We start from the raw sequence: 19,903 nt of genomic DNA, 5'->3' as shown, positions 1-19,903 counted from the left end.
CCCAAGCAAGAGCCTTCCTTCGGGTACGTGAATCCAGTCCTTGCTCTGTACCGAAAACCCAAGCGCCTGCATAGGAATGAGAGAAAATAAATTAATTCCCTTCCCTGGTAAAGGCAAAAAATCTTTATTTGTAAGAAATCAAAAGTCTTGGGTGGGGAATATTCTGGGTAAAGTTGTCTTGGGCAAAGCTAGCCCGACTCGAGTGGCTCTGCAGAGAGGAAAGAAGGTTCATGCCTCTGAAAGCTGATGTGGCCATGAGCGTGTCTGGAGTCCCAGCTTCTCCTGCTGATGCATATGTTTCTCCTCCATAATTCTGAAGCTTTGCATCTAACGAGCTTCTGGCAAGTGGAGTTAAAGGTTTGTTTGTTGCCCTCAATATTTTGATGTAATTAGTCATCGAGCAACTAGCTGTTTTTGCCCAGAGAAATGCTCTCTCCAAGAACACAAGTGACAGGAGAGGATTAATAGCCTTCTGGAGGGAGCTGCTCTGGTTTTTTATTAAAAAAAAAAAAGAAGAAAAAAAAAAAGGAAAATAAAAGTGCCTGGGAGCCATGTCGTTGCTTTAAAAAAACATGACAGTCTAAACAGTTAACTTTGCCTGCAGTGTCTCAGAGGAGCACGGAGTTGTCAGCTCCTCTCGCGCATTCCCTAGAAACTTTCGGCTCCCTCCTGTCACGGAGCGGCTTTCCTGGCTGCCGGGGAGGCCGGTCGCTGTCGTGCCGGCAGAGCAGCTCTGGCAGGTTGGCTGCTTCCCCGCTGCGCTCCCCCGCCAAGCAGGGAGCATTGCTGAGGAGAGCAAGGACACCCCATCAGAAAGGAGAAGATTGGGAAAAGAAGGGTTTGGAGGAGAGGTAAACTTCCCAGTTAGAGGATATGAGCTAATCCTTGGCTGTGGGCTCTGGGGAGCGAGCGCACTGCTGGGGTCTTGGGGTTTCCCTGCTCCTGGTCGGGCTGGAGCTCAGCATCGGGGCAAAACTGATGCAGCACAGCGGGCTCAGCCCGTGCGAGCGGCTGGAAGGGGGATGAAAGCTGCTCCGAGAGCGCTGCCCACGGGCACCCAGCTGCTGCCCCATCCCTCCTCCTCGTTGTCCCCACTCCATATTCACAAGCAAGCGCAGGCTGCCGTGGGAAGGACAGAAAGGTATCACTCGCCTCTATTTAATTTCAATTACACGGGGTCCGCAGGAGCGCTAACAGCGGTGCCAGCAGGGCTATAAACTTAACATATTTGATGATTCTCCTTCTTTTCAAGCAAGTGGCGCACAGCGGCCGCCCCATTCAGCAGTGATGATCCTGGGGGGCCGTGACATTACGGCTGGCAGAGCCACGCGCTGCGGCGGAGGCTCCTTTTTAATAAAGCCGTTTGAAGGGTCAGCTTAATCACCTCGTTTCGTGGTAGGCAACATGGCACGCTGTGTGTGCCCCTGGTCTGGGAGGTTTGGCGTGGAAATGGGTTTTGGTTTGAGCGTGCCAAGCCCGTGCCACAAGAAGGGATGCTGGTGGGGGACGTGGGGGGCTGAGCCAGCGGGCGCTGTGCAGTGCTGCCTCTTACCCCAGGGAGCTGTTGCTGCACGATGATATCACCTCCTTTTATGCCTTATTGCTTCTGTCTATCTGACTCGGTATGACACATGCTTACGTGTCAACTTTTCACTTCTTATATGGCAGCAGAGAGGAAAGGCTTAGTATCATAAAGACAAGCTGGCAGCTGGGAAGTAGCCCACTTAGTCATCTAACTTTGCGTCAGAGGTGCTGCCAGCCTCTCCCCCGGCTCTTCCAGGCAGCTTCTCCCTCCTCTGCCTGACCTGGTGTCACACGTGGTAGAAGTCCCCATCCAGAAAATCAACATCGTTTGTTCAAGCGGGTGGTGGACCCCAGTCCTGTGCTGGGGAAAAAAGGGTTTGCGTCCCTCAGACACCTCAGTGTGCCCAGCTTGGGGCAGCAGCAATGTGGGGTTTTGCAGCTTTTTTTCCCCAGAACTCACGGGGCCAAGGGTAAGGTCCCAGAGCAGATTCAAATTCACTTGGGCTGTGGCAGTCAACAGTGAGGCATCTCTGGAGGTTTGGAGTCGGGAAGGAACTAAAGAGTCATTGACAGCTAAATCTATAGATGATTAAAATGATAGAGGAAAGATCAGTTCATATCTCACCTGTTTCTTCTACTCTTTCCCTACATACTGGGGAAATCTGTGTTTGCTGCTCAGAAGCAGGTACTGAGCTGAACAACGCGTTGCCCTGTCCCAGGAAGGCCGTCTGTAGCTGGCTCTTCTCACTTGCTGTTTCTGTATGCGAAGAACCTCATTTATTACCTTTGCTTTTTACATTTGGCTTCCCCTCAGCGTGCAGCCCTGCATCCCCCTCTGCAAGCACATCACTTAAGCTCGCTCTTCCTCTTCCAATTTCCAAACTGATGGTGCAGCAGCTTGGACACAGGGTGTCAAACCCCCGAGCTGGGTCGGTGCATCCAGCTCGGTCTGTTTGACATCCATCCATGCTGGGGGTACCTCCCTGGGCGGGTGTGGAGCCGTCGTGAGGAAGGGGGAGCTTTGGTTGCAGCAATTGCTGATGCCTCCTTTCACCCCTCAACCTGTTGGGGTGGGCTCGTGCTCCCGGTGTGGGGGGACAGCCCCGTCCCCATCCCCATCGGCGAGGAGATGTGAGCCGAGGGCAGTCTGGCATGCGGCTGCTGGCACTGGGACCACTGCCAGGATGGAGATGGAAGCAGCATTATGCTGTTCTCCCTGGAGGTTAACCCCTCTCTCAACGGCTGGGAGAAGGAGAGGTGAACTAGGGGGGGTCTTGGAGCTGAAATCCCCCAATCTCATTTGTTCCTCCGCATCCATCATCTCATTGTGGCCACTTCCCCACCGGCCCCTTCTTCAACCACCCTTCTCACTATTCATCTTCAGCCCCAGGAGCCTCAACGCTGCCCCGGAGCCCCTTTGTACAGCACAGATGCACCGTGCACACACACACGCAACCCCAAAGGTCTTCCCAGCCCGCCTCAGGTGAGGAAGGACATCCGTGTCCAACACCAGCAGTGCCGGTGGACTTGCTCCTTGTGTCCACTGTGCTCACCCCATGCAAACCTCCCCAGCTTACGCAGGTTGTTTTCCCCTTCCCGAGGGCTTCTGCATGTCAGCAGCACCATGGGAAGGGTTTTACAAGACAGAAGATGCTCTTGTAACCTCACCCTGAGCCGTCAGGTCATTCCCTTCGGCAGCAATGCATCTTGGAGCTGCTTCCTTCCTCCTGGCCCAAGACACGCTTATCCAAAACTGTCTCTAAAAATTCATCTGCGCTGAATTCTCCTGCTGGTGTTTCGACACATCGGCTCCATGGAGGCTTTCGATTTGGTATGAAAAGTAATTATTACTGGGGTGCAGTTTAGCAGTTGTGTTTTACAGCGCTGGTAAGGTTAAAAGAAATAATAATAATAATATAAGAAAGACTCAGCCAGAGTAACTGCCTGCAACATGCTATTTGCATTTTTAAGGAAATACTTCTTTGAGACAGCTTGGGTGAAAGGTCAGCATTTGCATATAAATGGAAAAGAAAGTGTGTGATGCTGGAAGTTACATCTATATTATTTTCTCAGCAGTGAGCTGCTGTTTCGGAGATTAAGGGACGTGGTTTGCATTTGGCTTTTATTGAATAGAAAAGGTACCAGGAAAGCCAAATTAGAACAAAATAATGAGGGAAACGTGCAAGAAGAAAGAAGCAACATCCTGTTTCTTGGAGGTGCTCTCCCGCATGTCTGACACGTTACACGCCTGTTTGCACACGCGCTGGGCACAAGCAGATGAGCACTGCTGAGCAGGGCTCCCTCTGCGTGCACAAAAGGATGGATGCTGGAGACGAAGCCGGTGGCAGGAGCGGTCTGTGCTGTGGATAAGCCTGGCAGAGGAGGGGATGCTGGCACTCGTTGTTTGGAAGTGATAAGCCAGGGTTTGCTTGATTTTTTTTTTTTTTTAAGTATTTTTTTTTTTGTTCAGGCGCAGGTATGTTTGGAGAGGAATTAATCAGCAGGCTCATACGAAGTTCCTGCTATTGCAGTAGGAAAAGGCACACTTTGGGCAACTCTTAGTGACTGGCAGGGTGAAGGCAGGAGGCAGAGATGCCTGTGGCTCAGGTCTTGCTCTCATCTTGGAGGGGGTCAGCGTCTACTGAGAGCTTTTCGAGGCCCTGCTGTTGCCCTGGGCCTTGGAAACCCCAAAGGGATTCTCCAGGGGAGAACCTCATTGCTTTGTTTTCCATGTTGTTGGTGGCCTTGCTCACCATGCTCGGAGCAGCTTTGCGTTTTGACAGCTCCCCCAAGGAGCCGAGGGAAGATAGGACGTTGAACAATGTTCGCTCTTTAATCTTTTTGATCAATATACTTAAGAACAATGCACAGACAGCAGTGCTGCTGTGGGCACGCAGCATTTATTCCTCTCTTGAAGAGTACACAAGTGATACAAGGATGGAAGGTGAAAACCACCTTCTTTTATATCTTCTGCAGCGCTGTGTAGTCTGCTTCTGCCACTTTGTAGAAAAAGAAAGACAACTCTAATAAAAAGTCTTATTAACTGCCCATGAACACTGGAGCATGAATATTGCTCTTAATGAGGAGAGACTGTAGCCTCATTTGCTTCCTTTGCATCGTTGGTGCGCTAAGGGCTTCAGCTCCTGTAGCGCTGGGTGAGGCAGAGAAACAGGATGAAATGCTGGCCCTTCCCCAGAGCACTTCATGGCTCGGTGTGCAGAGCTGCTGGGCAGGGATGGAGAAGGGTCCCGGGTGAAGGACGGCCGTGCAGCCATGGCAGGGGCCTGGGGATGCTGTGTCCCATGGCAAGGTGATGTCTGTGCCTTGCTCCTGGGGGGTCTTTAACCCGCTGCTGAACCCCACTGCTGAGGGCTTTGCTCCCTCTCCAAGGAGTGGGTTTCGGTGCTTCTTCCCTTCCTACTGCAACACGTCCTCGTGTTTGGGAAATCTGAATCTTCTTGCGATTAAGCCAGTTTCTCCTTGTCCTGTCCCAGGGCCATGGGAAAGGGATGATTCCCTTTTCCCATCAAGGACCTGGCAAAGAGAGTTCAAAAGCATCCAAACTGCCAGGTATCATGGGGCAAAGCACGAGGTGGCCACAGGGGCTGACGTAGCCGCCTGGGCAGCGGTGGCCACTGGTGGCACCAAAAGCAGGATGAGCCGAGAGGTGAGGCGGCGTGGGGCCGGGAAGCAGGACGTGAGTCACTTCTGCTTTGTGCGGTGCTGGAGGAGGGAGCTGAGGCGGGGGGTGCTCCCTGGGCTGCTGGCTGGCCCCTGGGCGCTACAGCAGGAATCGCTGGAAGGAGGGTGGCAGGTTCCTGCAGACGGAGATGGAAAAATAGTGGCATCGCGCTAGCGATGACCTGTCTGCTTCCCCTTTGCATAGCCAGGTGGAAATCCTGGTGCTCCCCTCCTCTCCCCTGTGCCCCCAGGACCTGCGGAGCTGGGCAGGGCTGTACTTGGCTGTCAGCAGCGAACACCTCGGAGCCGTGCTGGTGCTGAGCCGGTCGCTTAGCGGGTTAGCAACGCATGCCATGCTGCAGGCGTCCGTTTAGCAGTGAAAGCACTAGAAAGGTTTGATCCTACTGAAATCAAAACCCTCCCTTTCCTTTGAGAAAGGGGAAAATAAAAGATCAGAGTGTGCGTCACAAATTTCATAACCTGTGATGCCTTTGCAGCCTGTGGTTTGGTAGTACAGTGGGTTAAGCCAGCGTTACGTATTTGTCAGGGCCGTGGGATCAAAAATGCAGCTCACTGGTACGATGAGTTGTTGGGTCTCCAAACAGCCACTCAGTGCAGCAAGGCACCGTCCGGCTCTGCGCTTCGGCGAGAGGGGCCACGGCTGGGAGTGACGTGGGGACGAGGAGCAGCGAGCCCCGGGCTGCGGGAGCGGGATCTGCTGGGTCAACGCGATGATGGAGCCAGGGGACAGGAGCAGCGGGAGACCGAGCGCGCGGGTGAACTGCCCCAGAGACCAGCCCCGTGCGTACGGGCTGGGATGTACGTATCCCTCGTCAAGGGCAATGACGTTTGTCAACTTGCTTTAAATAAGAGTAACTATTAGAGAATACAGGGTGGTCGTGACTCTTGCACAGAGTGGAAGGGGTTCCCCAGGTGCTGGGGGAGGATGACCAGCATTTGCTCTCCATCCACCGGGGTTCACTGGTTCCCTGCTTTGCTGTTGGTGCAAACACAGTCGTGGGGCCAGGACCCTGCAGCTTGGCCCCAGCTTTGTAGGAGGAAACTGCTCACGGCTCCCCCATTTCTCCTTTTATAGAGATTATAAACTCTTTGGGGCTTGTCCAGGTAAGCTCCCCAGGTGAGAGCATCAAAGCTCAACATCTGCGTGGTGATTGCCAAGCTTCTTTCCAAACATGCTAAGGAAAAGTGTCTTTAGGTCAGCAAATGAACAACAAAGAACAACCTGCAATCTAGGTGGCCACGCTACGTCTCGATCCATACATCCCGACCTAACTGATTATTAAATCATATTGCTGATAAGTATGAGATGTAGTATCTATTACACAGCTGTTAAACCTCAATTAATATGTTTTAATGATCAGTCATTTACTGTGCAATATACAATTAACATCCGGTATTAAATCTTAAATTAAATGCATGTTTGGGAAGCTAAATTTGAAGCACTGAACATAGCTGTGCCGCAGTAAACAGCGATAATTGCATTGAATAGACAGTATTTCTGTGCCCTGAAAGGGGGTTAAACCAACACTCCTGGCATCAGAGAAGAATGGAGAAGAATTGCTAAAGTAGCGGGGTTCTACTTTTTCAGTGTATTTTGATACCTATGGAGGTTTTAATTCATCTCCCTTGAAAAAAGCACCCTGATGCATCGCTGCTGCACTGCTGCATGCGTGAAGGCTGAACTGGCAGGCGCTCGCGCAGGGTATCGGCTCCGAGGAGCCTTTTCTTAGGGCAGGAGCGTGGGGCAGGTCGTCGTGCTGCAGGCTGGGTTGGGCTGTGCTGCATCCTGGGGGCTGTGCAAGGGGCTGCAGTGGTGCAGCTAGGATCTGAGACTGAAGCCTGAAATCCAGGATAAGACTCACATTGCCTGCTGGAAGAGAAGCCCTCACTGCACCGTGGGTTTGGGGCCACACAGGAAAGCAAATTCAATTATCGGTGTTCTCCAGGCAGTGGCCAGTGGCCATGGAGAGCAGCGTGTGTGGGCGATGCGCTGCAAAATGCAGGGGTGTTAGCCAGCATGGAGTGCAGAGGGGCTGGAGGGGGCCATGGCCGGCTTTTGCAGCTTAGAGAAGACGTAAAATTTGGATTTGAGATTTTTTTTTTTTTTTTTTAATTCCTATGAAAGATGGGGTCCAAAGGGTCCCCTCCGATCCCTGACACTGCTGCTGTATTTCCTCTGAGAAGTGAGCCCGCGTTGTCTGGTGGGACGCCGAAGACCCAGCCTGTTCTCAGCACATTGCTGCCTTGTTAACACAGGGTTCACCTTTCCCATGAAAAATGTGTCTGAACAAAGATGAAGAAAAATCTTACTCTCTTCCTTTTTCTTTTCTCGCACTTGGGGGAGCAAATGAAGACTGATATGTTTTTCTTCTAGTCTTTCAGTTTAAATATGCAGTGATACATCTTACGAGGAAACGAAGCCTTCACCCCCCATCTTTTCTCTAAGGAACCTGTCTCTCGCCCCATCACTTTGCTATATCAGATGTAACCTCTGCATAGATTTGGAGACAGGGTGGTGCTGCTCTACCACGCGGGGCTCGCCCCTCCTGCAGCGTCCTGCCTCGTTTTCTATTCACCTTCTGCACGCCAAAGCTTCCTATGAGGTTTGTTGGGTTTATTTTGGAGGGTTTAATTTTTTTCTGGCAAATCAATGCTTGCTTCTCTCTTTGGAAATGGAAAGTAGAACACACCCAAGTCAGATTAACACTCTGAATTGCATGTGGTCTTCCTCCCAGGTTTCCAGATCTTCTTGTCTGGAGTTGATGAGGGTGACCCAAAGGTTTCACAGAACTTGCTCTTTCGTGCCAGGATTCTGCACAACTCGCAATGCTTCAGTTCACAGCTGACCTTTCTCTGTAGATATTTTGAAGGAGAGTAGGGGACAAATAGATTCAAGGTTTGGGAGAGAACCTCATTTGGAAGAGGGCACGCTGATATTTTGGTGGTGGGTTGCCATAAATGTTGATGGAGGAAAGCAGCCTGTCTAATGAGGGACCCCAGCGTGTGCTCCAGTCCTGACTGAGGATGGAGCGGGTGGAGGAAAGCTGGAGATTTCCTTTGGGATGTGAACATCAGGCAGTGATCTATCGGACCAGCTGAGCATCTAGGTTGTTTTTCAAGGGGGAGTGGATGTAAGTGCTCCCGGCTGTGAGCTTTGGCTATTCCAGCTCGGTGCCAGGAGGGGACCCCAGAATGTGCTGTTCCCTCCGGGGTCTGCTTCCCACGGGCAAAAACTTGCATTTAAGGCATATCCCACATCTCCTCTTGGGGTCCAGGTAGGGGTTAAAAGAAGTGTCCTTCACATAACCAGTGAGCTGCGTTTCTGCTGAACCAGGGTCTGGAGATGAGGTGGAAAGGGCACAGGCAGCAGTGCAAGCTGATCCTCTCTGGAGACCAGATGCATTTAAGCAGCAGGGAGTAGAGGAAATCGGATTCGTGTGTTGACGGAGTGGCCTTGGCCATCTGAACCGGGCTGGGCAGAGGGACGGGGGCAGGCAGGAGGGTGCTGAGCTGGTGCGACCAACGCACCTTCAGCCTGGCTGAGGCTCCTCGTCCCAACACGCAGCCCCTTCCCCTCCTCTTCCTCACAGGGACAAAGGCATGGGAGGTTGGGACAGGGCCTGTAGCAAGGACAAGCTGGCATCTTGGGCCAGATTTACCGCGGCAGCTTCCAGAGCTCACCCTTAGCCTACGACTTAGGCACATGTGAGCAAAACAGGCCCAGAGAGGATAAGTGTGTGTGTGTGTCTTGCTATTTTTTCCTCCTCGGGGTTGAATCTCATGGCCCCTCAACCTTTCAAAAATCTTCTAAGCTACCTTTAGGGTTATCTTGCATCCAGGATCCATTGTTTCTACAGTTTAACCCACTCTCTGTTCCTGCCCCCACTGCATCCCAGAGAGGATGCTCCTGCTTTAAAACTTGCTGCTTGGGAGAAGGATGCTCTGGGAAATGCTTCAGATAAGCAGGCTGTACTGTCCTATGAATGTGCCATAGAAACATCTTTATTTCTTCTTATTTGATGTTTTTTTTCCCCCTCTGCTCTCCTTTCTTCTGTCCCTTTCTAGCTTCTTTCCCACATTTTGCTTGGTTTGCATCATCTGCCTGGCCATCTGTGCCTCCCTGTTCCCTTTCCTCGGAGCTTCTCCAAAGCAGAATAATGTTTCAGCAACTCTTGGATTTTGTTTCCAAGCCCTGTGCCCTTCCTGTGGGTCCAGGCTGGAACACAGTGCTTCAGACAGGGCTTGGAGTGGAGTCTCCAGTGCAGATATTTCTCCTGTGAAACTTAGAAAAGTCCCCCCAGCTGCTCTCCTGGCTTCAGAACAGCTCTGTTTTAGGACAAATACATGAAGGTGACTTTCACGGTCATTTATCTTAGGCATTAACTTGGATTGTACATCACCGTGGGATCAAATTATCCCAGACTTTCAATGTACTCATTCTTGCAAGAGCACCGTGGGCCATACTGGTTGTTCCTTAATGTCTTGTAGGTAGAGAACAGACACAGGCAGGGAAGGAATAAATTCTCTACCTATTTTCTGTGTGTTCTCCTAAAAGGTGCTTTGTGGCAGAGCAGATCCAAAGTTGCTTGGCCAGTGTTCTACACAGCCAGCAACTATCCATTGCTGGAAACACCCACCTTCCACAGGTTTCCTTTAGCGTGTGTGAGCCCTCTCCCTGCTTTTGCTGTCTTTGAGATCACCCCAATAATAGAAATATCAAGTCAAGGAAGCATGGGAGCCTGTTCCAGCAGAGGAAACGAAGGCTCTGCCCTGAGCTCTTCCCCAGGCTATTAGCAGCCTGAGATGAATGAGCGTGCCGGCGCACGTGTAGCTCCTCACGTGCCTCCTTCTGGGGGATGCTCTCCTTTTTCCTTTGCATTGGTGGTAGAAGATGAATGGAGCAAGACTTGGAGAACAGGCAGTAAATTATTCAGTACTCAATGCCAGAGGGAGCCGCAATTAAGATGCAAGGGGAAGGCTTGCGGCAGCGGCGCCCAAAGCGACAACGGTTTGCCAAGGTGAGCTGTGATGCTGGGGGCCCGGAGGCCAGAGTCTGGGGGCAAACGCTTCTGATCTCATTACTGCGAGCAATAACTGCGTGGGAGGGTGAGCTGTGCCATGCGACTCCTGCTCCACGGCAGCTCCTCCGCGCTGGCCCAGCTACTGCAGATCCGTCTGTGTGCGGCAGGGCTGGTGCCGGCCCCTTGAAGATGTTTGAAGTTGTACCAGATGAAGGGAAAGTACCAAGAATCCACTTGTAAGGCATGTATTTCCCATAATCTTTCCCTTCACTGCCTATCGCTGTAATGACCCTCTCCCAAAACGCTGCTGTCACAGAAACCTGCGTGGGGACCCCACTCGGCTCTCAGTGATGTCCAGCTAATGGGTCCCATCCACTGCTTTAGATGTGCAAATTTTTGTAAAAGATTAAAAATTAACTTCATCTCTGGAAAGAGAAGAGGGCGTAAGGGTGGAGCAAGTGCGAAGGGCAGAGAAGCCCTTTGCCAGCTGCCACGGGCACTGCGAGGCTCCGGGGCCGGTGCTGGTGGCTGCCTTGCCCACCAGTGACACTCACTGTTAATACTGTGTTTTCCAACTGAGCACCAAGCTGAGCAGCGTTGCACAGTGTTTGGGGTGGGCTGAGGGTGCACATGGGCTGCTCCTGCAGCTCGGCTGATGCATGGGAGCCCATTAGGTCTCTGAGCCTTCATTTACCCCAATTGCAAATCAGGGGTCTTGGCCTTGGAGTGGCACCATTGGGCGTGGAGACCTGCTTGGGGCATGGAGACCTGCTTGGGGCGTGGAGACCCTCAGGCAGGGTTTGAATGGACATTAAAGGAAGCAGGCAGGGAATAAATATTGCATTTTCGCCTCCGGTTGATGCTGCTGATGGGGTGCCAGGCTGACTCTGCGTCCTGACCCCGTGTTCCTCTTCCGCCCCTCCAGAAAATGAGTTTCGGGGTGAGCTGCTGAATCAGAGGTGGACCTGCGGAGAGAAGATCAGCAGCTGCGAGGGAGCCGCCAGCCTGCACGGCACACGCATCAAGGTGAGCAGAAAGCCCTCGGTCCTTCACGAGTGTGTGCTTTTTTTGGTACGGTGACCCCCCCCCCGCCCTGTGTTGGCCATAGGACGAGGGCCACGTGCTGCTCCAGCCCTTATGGACCAGGTGGTCCTGGGGGGATGGAGCCTTTCCGGTACCCAAAGCGATGGGCAGGACTTGAAAGTCTCTGTCTCCTTGTTACAGCTGAACCTCCTGTATGGTGAATCCGGGCAGAGGGGGCTTCCAGCTGTCAAGATTTGGCTTTGGGTCCAGATATTTAAATCCTTCCCTTCCTCTCCAGTCCTGTCCTTCAAGGATGGCTCAGATCTGGATATTTAGGTCAGTCCCAAGCCTGTTAAAATAGGCCCTTTCTCCAAGGCGCCGGCTGGTCGGAAGAAGCCCCTTGTACGCCAGGTGAAGCCGTGGTGCCTTTGGAGGAGACAAGCGAGGCATTCATCCCCAGCGGGACCCTGGGCAGCTCCTGGGGGCTCAACAGAGCCGCTCATTTACTGCTGCAGCTGTGGCTGATGAAAGAGGTCCAGCCAAGGCTGTCAAACCTCCTGGCAGATTCACTGCCAGCAGATTAGGAAGCTTTAATTAAGCATAGAACTGGGCTGCTCATTACGCAAATGGCACTTCCTGTCCCATTTTGGCCTCTCGGTAACGAGGCACCATCTCAGATGGGTGGATGGACCCACCTGGGCGGTGGAGGAAGCCCTCCTTGGGTGGCTGATGTTACGGACTCTTCCTGTATCCCCAAATAAACCGAGCCCTGGGAAAAGCCCAAACCAGCAAAAATCCACCCTTAAAAAACATCCTTCTTCACTAACAAGCTGTCAGCTGCACGCAGGTGTCACCAGGAAAGCTCACACCTTCTTAGAAAGCAGGGTAAGCAGTTGTTGCTATATTTAAAACGAGCTCAATTAAGGCTTTTCTATTGAACCTGCCAAATAAGCACTTAGATTAGATTTAATAAGATTGTTGTATGTTAATAAAGCCATGATTACAAAAGGTAATATTCCTAGTACCTGGTGCTCATCTAGCGCTCTGCCTCTGCCAAGTCCATTACTAATATTAACTGTTTCTTGCGACGCCCAGCTCTGCTTATCTGTGTTTTAACAGAGTGACTGGTCTGGGGGCAAGAGGAGGAGGGAGGAGGTGGGAGGGGACATCTGAAGTGGGAGCAGGATTTGGGGAGCTGCGGCTTTTGAAGCATGTGCCTGGAGGTGGTGGTGCTGGTCCTGCAAGAGACGTCCAGGTCCACGAAGAGTCACGCCGTGGGATGTCGAGGGTACACAAGGGCCTAATCCTGCCCATCTCTGGCTGCAAGACTGAGCCTGTCGGCCTGAGGTGTGTGAGCGAGCAATAGATGAATTCTGGTCCTTTGTTATAAAAGCCAAATTAAACTTGAATAGCAAGGGGTGGAGGAGGCTGGCTTTGATAAGGCTATTGCTGGTTCCCTCTGAGCAGCTTTCCCCATACGTTACTTTAAATCCATTTAGGCAAATTTAAAAAATATTTCTTTGCATATCAGTGCAGTAGCATATTTATGTTCTGCTATATTTTCCTAAAATCCAGGTGGAACATAGGATAGTTTAGGCCTGGATATTGTGTGTGTGTGCAGCCCTCTTATCTCACAGGGGGGAGAGGTCTCAATCCCTTTGGATCTGCACCGTGTGCGCATGCTTGCACTTGCACGTGTGCTCATAAATACATATTGTATTTAAATGTAGTTTTTCGTGCCAGTTACAGCTTGTAATCCACAGGATGCACAGCGGTGAAGGACAATGGGATGTGGAGCACGTTTACTTATTTATTTTTGCCTCTAAAGAAGTCCAGGTGCAGGATAAAATTTCCCATGACAGGTCTGAAATGAGATCTCGGAGGAGCGCTGGGAGAGGTGCTCTCTGCACGGAGCCAGCTGAGACCTCCCGCTTGCGCTCATCCTGGACCATGGTGGCTGATGGAGAAATGAATCTTCTCCCAAACCTTCTCTACTCTCCTGTGCCATGGTGAGCTAGCTGGGGGCACCGCTGAATAGCGGGCAGGCTGTTGCTGCAGGTGGGCTGCTCTTAGGACAGGTAGGGCTGACGCTGACGGGGCCACCAGAGCCCAGCCCCTGCCACGAGCACCGGCTGCCGCAGTCCTCTTTGGAGATGTGCACGTAGCTCACTTCAGCCATCGCCGCGCATTGTGCCACTCGAGGATAATCTTATGAGAAAGGCAGCTTATTACCGAGCTTGAAAACAATGGGGTTGAAGAACTGTGATATTTCTTTTCCTCCCCTACCCCTCCTCTTCTGGCGTAAGAGCTGTTTGCACGTACGGAGCCACTTAGGTCTCTCTGCGCATGAAATGGCGTTTGGATTGCGTGTTGTAACACTTTCAAACAGTCAAGAGGAAAGTATATGTCAACTTAAACTACTGCATCTGAAATCACCCCAGCCTGCGCTGCGGAGGCACACGATACAGCTGCGGCTGTGTCAAATGTGATGCTCGGGAGCATCTTTTCTGGTCCGCTTCACTTGTGCGGAGGATGCCTCTGCTAACGCTACAGAGCATTAGCGCTCGGTAAGCGTTTCATTTGCAGCGTTGGGGTTTTTTTTGGGTGGGGCTTGGACCCTTTCTGCAAATGAAAACTGACCGTATGGCTTCAGGAGGATGTTTGTGACACAGCTGTAATTTTTAATTTGAGGTGGGTACAAGCTGCAGTTTTGCATCTAAAGATGTCAAAGCAAAATCCTCCCCCCAACTCCAAGCCCGAGAACATCGCACAGGGTGTCCTTTCCTGGAAGCAGCGCGAGAGCAAGAGGCAGACGGTAGTTTATTCAGCCGAGGACAGGACTCACAATAGGTGGAATGTCAGGAGGATCTAAATCAAGCAGCACGGAAGACCAAGACCCTAAGGGAAGAAGGGAACCCCCCCTAACCTCAGAGTGTGGTTATAAAACAGCAGCTGGGAGCTACTATTGAGCCTTTTTTAAAAGTAGAGGGAGACTCTTGATCAAGAGGTATTTCTTCCTCCATCACCCCTTCCTTATTTATTTTTTTAAAAATTAACAGCTAGAGAAGGTCCAGCGTGATGAAGCCCTCTTCATTTCCTGCAATGCCCGATGATGCCATGGCACTTTGCAGAGGGCAGGGGGGAGAGATTTGGAGACCCAGGTCTGTCCACCCGTGTTCAGCCTGCAGCAGCCAAGGGGGGGATTCCTCACAGGGTGAAAAATAAAAACCCTCCAAAGGAAATGAGGACGGCCATTCAAACCCATCCTCACTGCTTGGTGGGTGCTGAGGGGCAGTTTTTCTGCCTGGGTGTGATTTGCCCCATAGCCCGTGTCCAGCTGGACCTTGGGGTTTGCTCCCTTCATTGGCTCGCGCTGATAAGAGGATCCTTGTGTAGGAAAGAAGCAGCAAACAAGTGCAAGTTAACCAGCAAATTAATCTTCCCTGGTGAGAGCTTGAAGGAGTTTGCTGGGACAAGGCTGGTGATGGTGGAGGTTTCCCACACAGCATCCTTCTCCCTTCCCTTCCCTCATCCTGGCTTTGAACCCAGCCCTGAAACAGGGTTGCGGGAGCTGGACACCTCTGTGCATGGCCAGGGTAGAGCGAGGAATAGCGGGGCCCTCGTTAGGGCGGATGGTACTGTCTTTTCCTTTGAGGAGCTAAAGAAGGGGCTCCCTAGATCTGGAAGAGGGGAAGGACCTGCTAGAAAACCATTTTTCAACACTTCTGTAGGAAAAATGTAATTTCCTCTGGTATTTTCCTCCTCCTGCTTCACCTGCTGCTAGGCAAATGTAGGTTTTGGTTTTTTAACTAAAAATAGAGGCTCTGTCTGTCCGTCTGTCCCTCTAAAGCTCGGACACAGCTTCTTGCAAATGGCATTTTGCTATATCCACAAATAAGCACTGACGGAAGCTCAGCTGCTTTCAGAGTAAAATAAATATTCCCACTGAATCCTCACCTCCCTTTGTCCAGCTGAAGGCTTTTTCAGCGTGTTTATTTTCTCTGAGCTCCATGGTGCTCTTGAATACATATAAAGTATTACCACTGACTGTGGGGAATTTCAGCATGGCCCTTAATGGCATATTTGCATAGAGCTGTCGAAGCCCAGGCACACCTGGGCATCAGTGCACGGGAGGCTCCAGCGGTTTTATGTTAACACCTCGGTCTTCCATCAGAAAAGAAATGTGTATTAAGATAAGAAAGAAGAAGAAAATATCAACCCTGTAGGTACTCCGTAAAATTAAACTTCAAATCCGTGCTGCTCTTCCCGCCCTGTATTGTTGTAGTCTTGGCAGCAGAGCAAGACCATTACCATAGAAGTAGGCTGTTAAAATTCACATTGTACTCAGGTTAAACTGTCTTTCAAGCTTATCTGTCTGAACCTCATTGACTTAGATTTGCAGCACTGGGACATCATCAGTATAGCTTGTATTATGGTCGTGTCGGGAAGCTCCTTAGTGCGGGGCAAACACATGGTGAGAAATAGCCCCCGCACCAGGCATAGAGAGAAGAGGGGAAAAAGGGGCACCCAGAGATGAAGTGGTGTTCTCAAGGTTACCCTGACTGTCAGTGGCAGAGCATGGAGCTGAATCCTGAAGCGAGTGCCCTGAGACCCAGCGCAGGGTCCTTTCCACTGTGTTGTCTCCTGGCGTTGGGTTAGGAAATCTGCGAGATGCTTATTTTGGTTTAATATGTGAGAGAATCCAGCGATAAGGTGAGGAGGAGCGGTGTAAACCTCTGTCTTGTTCTAGCTGGACTAACACGCTCTGGGGCTGGCATCTGGTAGCAATAATCTATTTGCAGGTTTCCTTTCAGATTGCTTTGTTTTGCATTCGGAGTTAAAATAGTAAGAATGAAATCCAGATAGCTTCTCAGCCTGGCTATTATGCGAACAAGAGGGAGAACAAATGAAAATATCCCGTCGGTCTCCAAGGCTGCAAACATGCACTATGTGACCTGAAATTTTGCGTTAAAACGATCTGTCTAGAGGGCTTCTCGCTGAGGAGGTGAACAATAAAGGACAGTGGTTTCATGTAACCTTCATGCATCCGAGCCCGATAACCACGGAGGCTCCAGAAGCACAGTAATGGCCACGTCAGTTAATTTAAGTTGCCTTGGAGGAGCAGGGGCTGAGCTCAGAAATGGATCTTTTTCCTGGTGTTTCTGCACTTTGGTGGGAAATGAAGATTTTTGAGGACGATGCTGCTGTTGATTTAAGCTGAGAAAAGGAGCCTGATGGTAGAAAACAAAGTCTGGGTGTGCAAAGCCCACCCCATCCCTCTGGTGCTGTAAGTGAAACATTTCAAATACACAGCGCTGGAGCTGTGTGAAGTTCTCTAACCAAGTAACGGGGTCTTCCCTATGGGGAAAAATCCTAATTTTTTTTTTTTTTTTTTAAGAAAAAAAAAAAGGCTGCTTTGTGCAGTAGGCCAGGCAAGGCAGCCTATTTGGCCTTTCCATCCTTTGGTCCTCAGCAAGGTTGGGTCCATCCCTGCCTTAGGTGGCTCCTGTCCCCTCTGCCCATGCGGTGACCGAGTGTGCTCCCGTCTTCCCAGGGCGTTCGATCCTGGCTTGAAAGAGATGTCGAAGGCAACGGGAGGAATTGCTTTATGAGGTGCCATGGTGTAGAGAGGAGCCTGTGTGTTAGCTCAGAGGCAATACCTAATTTTTTTGAAGACAAATGTGACATGAAATTGGATCTCCCCCGTTTATAGGCAAGCAGCTTGTCCTTGAAGGGCAGGTTTAAGAAAACTGAAGTTTTGCTCTGCCTTTCCCCCACTGCCCCTGCAGGGTCCCAGCCCTTCCTCTTTTTTGACCGGCGCTGGCACGGTGCAGGTGGTGCCTGTTACGCTTCCCGCAGCCTTCCCTCCTCTGCCGCTTTCAATAATTTATCTGCAGGAAACCCATATTGCCAAGGCACCAGCCCAACACGTGCCAATTCCCTCGGAAAACTGTCAAAAAAAAAAAAAAAAGAAAAGAAAGAAAGAAAAAGCCCTCTTTGAAATTCATTTTGGTTGGAGGCAGGCTCTCAGCAATCAAACGTATTAGTCGTATTATCGGCGTGCGGCGGCATTAGCTAGCTCGCTCAGCGCACGCCGACGTTGAAAGGCTCATAAATGTAATGAAGTCCCTTTGACACCTGCTCCTCTCCACACTTTAAACGTGAGCCATTGGCCTGCAGGGAACTGGGGCTTTAAAAATAGAAATTATAGTAATTGTCTGCTGTGTTATTGGGAAGATTGTAATAAACGTGGAGCACAACACCGCGGTGCCACGAGCTGAATGCTGACAGGATGCATAAATTGCTCCAGGTTTTGATTTTTTTTCCCTCTCCCCCCCAGTCTCTCCATCTAACAAATCACATAAATCATTGTGTGTTAATGCTGCGTTTCCAGAGGGTGGCAGTGGGAGGGAGAGAGGCACTCGGGGAAATTTCATCCCTCCCCTTTGAAGTGTTTTCAGCTGCGGTGCCCCATCGGCTGGGGACCTCCATCCCTTCTCTGCTCCTGCCCAACAGCCTCCCTCCCTTCTCACCGCCCAACCCTCAGGGGGGACAAGAGAAGCCCAAACCAAGCAGTGCATCCTTTGAGGGTGATGGGTGACGACCCCCGGCCCCTTCTGCTGGGGACTGCAAGCAGCAGCCGTCAAAAAAGAGTTTTGAGGCGCAGACGGGGATGCGGTGGCACATAACGTGTCCATCGTCCCCACCGCCAGCGGAGCAGCACGTGCTCTCCATGTGTGTCCCTTCCTGCTCCTCGCCCAGGGGGAGCAGCTGCTCGTGTCCCCCCTTCTTTCGGGGTGCCAGAGGGTTAGCTGTGGAGCCTGCTCATTTTGGGGTGGCACAGGAGCTGGTTGCATCCCTCTCCAGCTGGGACTTGTAGAGGATGCTTCAAAGGGAGTTTGTTGTTATTGTGTCAAATCCCACTTGGAAATGGTCCTTTCCCCCGCTTTTCTCTCTCCTTCTCGCTATCCCAGGAGGAAACGTTCCAGACGGTAACACTGCAATAAACCCCAAATCGTCTTGTCCCCAACCTACCAGGCTACAATCCAGCCCCCTGCTCGCACCCCGATCCTGCGTACCCCCTTGGCATTCGCTGCCAAACGCACCTGCCCGCAGACAGAGCGCCTGTGTCAAGGGCGAGATGTAAAACCGGCTCTTTGACCACTTCAGCAACTTCATTGACAAGTTTCATGAAATCCCATTTCTATTATTCTCGCCGTATCTTCTTGCCCCACCGTGCAGGTCCCCTGGTCTCGCTGCTCCCACCTCGGGCCCAGCCTGATTTCAAAGCTCCCCGGGGCGCGGGTGCAGAGCCCGCGCTGCACCCCAGAGGTGGCTGCACTTCAGCCTTCCGCTACCTTGTGGCATGTTGTGATGTTTAATTAATATCAAGCACTTTGAAGTCCCCGATGTTACTTATTCATGCCCGTATTCCCCGCAGACCCTCCTGTTTGATGTCCATGTTGCAGGGGTTTTTTAGATTCAGCCCTCTGAGTCAAATTTAAGCAGAGAGGAGAGGTTGCTCTTGAGGGCACTACAGGAAAAGTTGCCCTTCCTGGGCACGAGATCAGCTCGGCTGCATATTCAGAGATTTCTGAATACGTGTCGGCTACTCACCTAAGTGCTTGCAGCACTTCTGCGGTGTAAATTCAGAGAAATCAGCTCTGCCCTTAACAAGTGATATTTCAGACGCAGCCGTTTTCCATCACGGGCCATCACATCTGGGGGTTCATCCCTCTGTGGTACTCAGCCAGCAGAGAGTCCTTGTTGTGTCCCAGGATGTGGAAATTAATTTAAGGTTGCTAAATTTGGGCACTGTGGGTTGAAGAATAAAATCACGTCTTGAAAACGTGGGAAAGCTTTCCCTGCCACTCAGGTATTTACACAGAGCAACACCCACATGGGAGGTTGGCCTTTAACAATCATTTTCGTGTTATCTTTCAACAATTATCTTTTCTTTCCATTCCAGATGAGTTTAGAAAATGACGATAAGAGAGCACGCACGCGATCGAAGTCTATCAGAGGTGAGCAGCTGGTTATCCCGCAGCGCGGGGATGTATAGGCCTGAGCGCCCTGCGCTTTGCTTGTTCCAAATAGGCTTTGATTTTTCAGGTCCAGGCTTAACTCTTTAAGTTATGCTCACTGCTCCCCCTCCAACCCCACCAAAATTTGTCTACAAATCTGGAAAACTCCCAACCACAAACCTTTACAGGTCCTCGTAATATTTAACCCTCATCCCCTACACCCAGGAGAAGAGAAAAAAAAAAAAAAAAAGCAAAAAGAAAAAGCCCCTTTGCATGCTTCGCTTTAGGGGGATCACAATCACTGGAGCTTCAGATCAGCTCCTGGGGCTTTCATCACGCACTCTCTGCCAGCGGCTTTGAAGTTGCACTTCTGAGAGTGCCTGGCAGAAGTAGCGCACGCTGGAGAAGCAAAGGGGCCGTCCCCGGCAGGGACGTGAGGACAAACGACTTGTTAATGCAAAGCTTGATTGTTATTTATTTTTGCTATTGGTCTTTCTTTGCGTGCTTTCTCTCTGGGAGAAGGCGAGGTGCTCTGATACAGAGCACAGGGCGTCACCTCGGGTGGTCCCGTGGCCACGTGTGATGGTTACAGACCGGCCTCTCCTTTTT

The 19,903-nt window shown here is 51.2% G+C and overlaps 1 protein-coding gene across 1 annotated transcript in view; it reads left to right on the top strand.

Moving 5' to 3' along the window:
• Positions 1-19,903, top strand: part of MYT1 (myelin transcription factor 1) — a 67,120-nt gene that overhangs the window by 13,037 nt on the left and 34,180 nt on the right. The window contains exons 2-3 of the mRNA XM_075166751.1: positions 11,173-11,273; positions 19,240-19,294. Of these exons, the coding sequence (XP_075022852.1) occupies positions 11,173-11,273; positions 19,240-19,294 (156 nt within the window). The remainder of the gene's footprint in view (positions 1-11,172; positions 11,274-19,239; positions 19,295-19,903) is intronic.

Source organism: Calonectris borealis, chromosome 17, assembly GCF_964195595.1.
Source record: "Calonectris borealis chromosome 17, bCalBor7.hap1.2, whole genome shotgun sequence".
In the NCBI taxonomy this organism is placed as follows: domain Eukaryota; kingdom Metazoa; phylum Chordata; class Aves; order Procellariiformes; family Procellariidae; genus Calonectris; species Calonectris borealis.
This window is presented reverse-complemented; position numbering and strand designations above follow the sequence as displayed.